The 5,099-nt window shown below is 34.9% G+C and overlaps 1 protein-coding gene across 1 annotated transcript in view; it reads right to left on the bottom strand.

Moving 5' to 3' along the window:
* Positions 1-4,461, bottom strand: part of prss59 (serine protease 59, putative) — a 17,675-nt gene extending 13,214 nt beyond the window's left edge. Inside the window, exons 1-3 of the mRNA XM_016545775.1 lie at positions 4,220-4,461; positions 2,734-2,915; positions 2,290-2,522 (exon numbers count right to left, since the gene is read on the bottom strand). Of these exons, the coding sequence (XP_016401261.1) occupies positions 2,290-2,522; positions 2,734-2,915; positions 4,220-4,456 (652 nt within the window). The 5' untranslated portion in view covers positions 4,457-4,461. The remainder of the gene's footprint in view (positions 1-2,289; positions 2,523-2,733; positions 2,916-4,219) is intronic.
* Between the last annotated feature and the right edge of the window lie 638 nt (positions 4,462-5,099).

The following is a 5,099-nucleotide window of genomic DNA, read 5'->3' as shown; positions in this document are numbered from 1 at the left end:
CAAGACATTAACTGATGGACTGGAGTGGTGTGGATTACTTGTGGATTATTGTGACGTTTTTATCAGCTGTTTGGACTCTCATTCTGACGGCACCCATTCACTGCAGAGCATCCATTGGTGAGCAAGTGATGTAATGCTACATTTCTCCAAATCTGATGAAGAAACAAACTCATCCTAATCTTGGATGGCCTGTAGGTGAGGACATTTTCAGCTAATTTTCATTTTTGGGTGAACTATTCCTTTAAGGAATCATTCATGGCACACGTTTTAGGCTGAAGTTTAGTGTTTTTAGACATGGTCTAAAAGTAATGTTGCAAACCAAACGCCTTATTATCAAAGCCTCAGATGACTGGATGAGAGCAGAAACAGCGGTCAACATAATCATGCATGTCTCACAGAAATGACCAGCGCAAACCGAGAAGATCCAGCATCGTTTCAGGCAACAGACAAACAATGCGATGAGATGAGAGGACACAATGTGAGAAGCTATTGTTCTAGCACTGCAATGATCTAAGAGCCGTTCACAATGAAATGCTGTGAAAGTGGTCAGTGCGACATCACTATCCTGAGGAGCGATGCTCACTGCAGGACAGACCACAGTCACGGAGTTTGACGTCTGCACCGACAGACATGGAGTCATTCACGTCATCTAACCACACAGACGGAGAGCTCTGGGATTCTTCTAACAGGCAAAACACATGTATCTCGTGTCTCCACTGCAGAGACAGTTGCTCATCGCCATAATTAACCCTTGATTTATTTTTCTTTTTAATGTCTGTATGGGGGCGTTGTTTTAAATATGACCCAACAGACATAATAAACACCCTCGGCAGACCTCAGTCATGATGACTGGTGATTCATGTGTGTGTGTGTGTGTGTGTGTGTGTAGCTGTAGGTCAGGGAGAGGTCCTGCTTTAAAGTGGTTCGGACGTCATGGTGACATCCAGCTGTTCAGAAACATGGAGGAAAGAGACGGGGGGGTTGAGGAACAGAGGGAAAGAGCAAACAAGACAAGAAAAGCAGACTGGAAACAAGAAATAAGGTGCGACAGAGACAAGTAAAAACTGCATTTATACTACTTTATATTTTTGTAATATTTACACTACCATTCAAAAGTCTTGGGTCAGTAAGATTTTTTTAAATAAATGAATACTTTTATTTATCAAAGACACATTAAATTGATCAAAATTGACGGTAGAGACATTTATAATGTTACAAAAGATTTCAAATAAATTCTTGTTCTTTTGACTTATTCTAATGTTTCTTTGTTGTTGCAACAACCACAGCTTTTTGTAGGAAGATTGCACTTTTTGTATAATGCTGATGTTTTTATATTGGTACCTTTAAGTAAATATGATTTTAAACATTCCTTTTGTGTTCATTGTGTACTGCTCAAGCAGTAAGTTGTAACTAGGTTTAGATTATTATTTTTTAAATTGATAAAACGTGACAGTAAAGACATTTATATAAAATGTTATAAAAGATTCCCAACTCAAATAAATGCTGCTCTTTTGAACTTTCTGTTCATCAAAGAATCCTGAAAAATAAAATTCATCACTGTTTCGACAAACATCTGAAGCAGCACAACTGTTTTCAACATTGATAATAATCAGAAATGTTTCTTGAGCAGCAAATCAGCATATTAGAATGATTTCTGAAGATCATGTGACACTGAAGACTGGAGTAATGATGCTGAAAATTCATCTCTGATCACAGGAATAAATTACATTTTATTATAATATATTCACATAGAAAACAGTTGTTTGAAATTGTAATAATATTTCACAATATTACAGTTTTTACTGTATTTTTGATCAAATAATGCAGCCTTGGTGAGCAGAAGAAGCTTCTTTCAGAAACATTAAAAAATCTTATTAAACAGTAGTGTAAATAATTTAATATTTCTGCCATTTTATAAATAAAGGCAGCATGTTACAGTGATTTTTCATGGTTAAAAGCCTAAAAAGGTAGACAAGTCAAGATAACAGAAACTGACAGTGTGTGTGATCCATTTTAATTGCAGAATTCGATGTATTTCTGAGCAAAAACAGAACATTCAACAAGTACCTAAATTATAGAGTTGAATTTAGAAGTTGTTTTCTCAATTTTATCCAAGAATTGATTGAATGCTGAAAAGCATCTTTAGATGACGGATGGTTGGAAAGTCAAATAGGAAAAAAGATTCAGAAAATGGAGCAAGATATAAAACAAGATAGATTTACAGAAAGTAAATCGAGTCAATTATGATTTCATGTTAAAATAATTCACTGCTTTAGCCTCATGACGCACCTGGGAAGTTGACTGTGGCGTGAACAGGTGCGCTGGTCGCTACGGAGGCGTGCACCAGGTGCGGGTACTTCAGACGGAACCAGGCAGCAAGAGATCCTGGGTAGGAGCCCCCAAACGCAACCCACTTGCTATTGGTCAGGCCTCGCGTCGCTGCGGTAACCGTGCGGAAGTGAGCGAGATCAGCCAATGCCTGACGACTGCTGAGGAAACGCAGATTCTCAGTGCTCAGGTCCCTGAAACACAAAGCAGAACAATCAATAATCAATGACAGAACCATAGAACGACCGACAGACAGACAGACAGACAGACAGATAGATAGATAGATAGATAGATAGATATCCTCATGGGAAAAGAACAGCTGTGTAGTTACTGGCTTGTAGCACCATCTAGTGTTCATAAACCTGAATGGCCTTGTTAAGCTCGCTCTTTCTTTCTTTCACTCACTCTGTCGGGTGACTCTTCCCGTAGAATCGGTGCTCCAGTAACAAGCACAAGGCGCCCAGTTTCTGTGCGTAAAGCAGCCAGGTTCCGTACTGCATCCAGGCGGGGTTTGCTGGACCTTCACCCCCGATCATCAGGAAGACCGGACCACCGGGTCTATAGAAGGTGTCATTCACGAAATATCTCTGAAGAAGAAACCGGTTGTTGAACCTTTAGTGTCATATGGACTGTGAAAAATATATATATATGCACACATTCTTTGGATTTGTACCATGGTGATACTACTATATGTGTGTGTGTGTGTGTGAGAAAATGTAGCTTTGCCATCACATGAATTACATTTGAAAACATATTAAGAAACGAATTAACAAAAAAAAAAAACAGTTTTAAACTGTAATATTATCACAATATTACTGTTTTTAATTTATTGTTGATCAAATAAATTGGTGCATAAGTGAGCATAATAGACATCTTTCAAAAACATATAGAATGCATTGAGATAGGCTACTATAATAATTTTTATTAATATTTTGAATTATTTTTATTTATTTTTTTATTTATTTTTTAGTTAAGTTTGAGTTTTAGTAATTTTGTTGTGTGTTTTTAGTTTTTATTCATATTTTGAATAATTTTTATATTTTCTGGGTTTTTTATTTTTAATTTTAGTTACGTTTTAGTAATTTTGTAGTGTGCTTTTGTCATTTTTCTTAGCTTTATTTTAAATAAATATGTCAATATATCTATATAGTTTTCATTCTTTTTTTTCAGTTGTTGTTATTTTAGTACATCAAGATCAATTAAATACAATTGAGAAACGTTGGCAGCTGAAATAAAAGCAAAAAATAAGTTTTTTTACATTTTATTTTATTCAGTTCACGTTTATCTTATTTCAACAGGTTTTAGTTAGAGATAGAGATTTTAGAAAGAAATTTTATTTAAAACAAAATCACTGAATCACATGTACAAACAGCTTCAAATTAATAACATATCAAAAATGTGTTCTCCTTCAATTACAGCACAGATGATATTACTATAACATCACTGTCATTTAAAAGACTCCATTTCATTCATTAGTAAATACTTGTATTATAAATACTAAAATATTGTAAATAAAAATATTATAGTAAATTACTATAAATATTACAATATTAATTATTGTAAAATATTATAAATACTTATATTCAACACCATGTCTGTTCTCCTTTCTATTTCTCCTTTGTGAAGTAAACTGCAAGTCTGGCTTGTCCAACAATAAAATTAAACAACTAGAATTTTATTCTCTGTTTTTGACAATATATCAATCCTAAAACAAACACATTAGGAGTGAACTTTTCCTGAAATCTTCAAAACAAATGTTGGAATAAAATTAATTTAAGGTTCGTTTTTTACATTTCATTTCATTTTATTCAGTTCAGGTTTATTTTTTATTTAAATGCCATGGTGCACGCTTATTCCATTTCCAGCAGCAGGTTTTAGTGCAGTGAAGTACCTGTTTCCAGACTCGAGTCTCGGCGCCGTTGAAGTGATCGAGTCTCTGGATGAACCACTGCTCCTCCTCCGCTGCTGCTGCAGACTCCAGCTGAGCTTCATATCTGTGCGGCCTGCTGTAGCGAGCAGCACACGGCGCGCATAAAACACACGCCAAAACTATTGCAAGTACTGCAGAGTCTTTCTGAAACCTATTACACCCTAAAGCCATTTTGAAGTGGAACTGATTCTCTGTCATGTGATCATGTGTTTATAATCATGTGATAGCTCATCTCTTCCCTACTACGGTAGAGGCAGAGCTTATGAATATTAAGTAGGCCGCGCTAAGGTTCCTCGTCAACCTTCCAATAGCGAAGTCCTTGATCATGAATATTAATTTTTAAAGGCGGACGATAAGTTCTTGCCTTTCAAAGGCGAAGGCTTGAAATATGAATATTTGGAGAAACCTTCGTCATAGTACCCCAATACCAATCCATATATTTCAAAATAAAAGCAACTCGATTGCCTATCATATTAAATTAAATTAAATTAAATAAGTGTCGATATAAAGAAAAAATACGCTAAATACTCTAGTCTGTAGCTGTCAAACTTCCGTAAATACTGTAATATTGTGTTTCTTCAAGTCAATATTATATTTAATTGTCGTTCCAAGGAGACAACAGTGCTAGAGAAGCTGAAGCTTGAGATGTGAAGAAAAAATAAAAAACAAAGTTGGTATTTTACAATTATTCTATTATAATTTGTAATAGGCCTACTATTTTATTCTAAAATATTTAAATTATTCGTTTTGTCAAATTATGTATGTGTTAAAATATTAGGTCTTTCCAAAAAAATATAGCACACATTGTACACACATTATCATGAAGCATCAGAGAAACAAA

The sequence above is a fragment of the Sinocyclocheilus rhinocerous genome, unplaced genomic scaffold (genome assembly GCF_001515625.1).
Source record: "Sinocyclocheilus rhinocerous isolate Xijiao unplaced genomic scaffold, SAMN03320098_v1.1 scaffold1091, whole genome shotgun sequence".
Classification (NCBI taxonomy): Eukaryota; Metazoa; Chordata; class Actinopteri; order Cypriniformes; family Cyprinidae; genus Sinocyclocheilus; species Sinocyclocheilus rhinocerous.
Note: the sequence above shows the minus strand (reverse complement) of the source record. Positions and strands in the feature narration are given on the sequence as shown.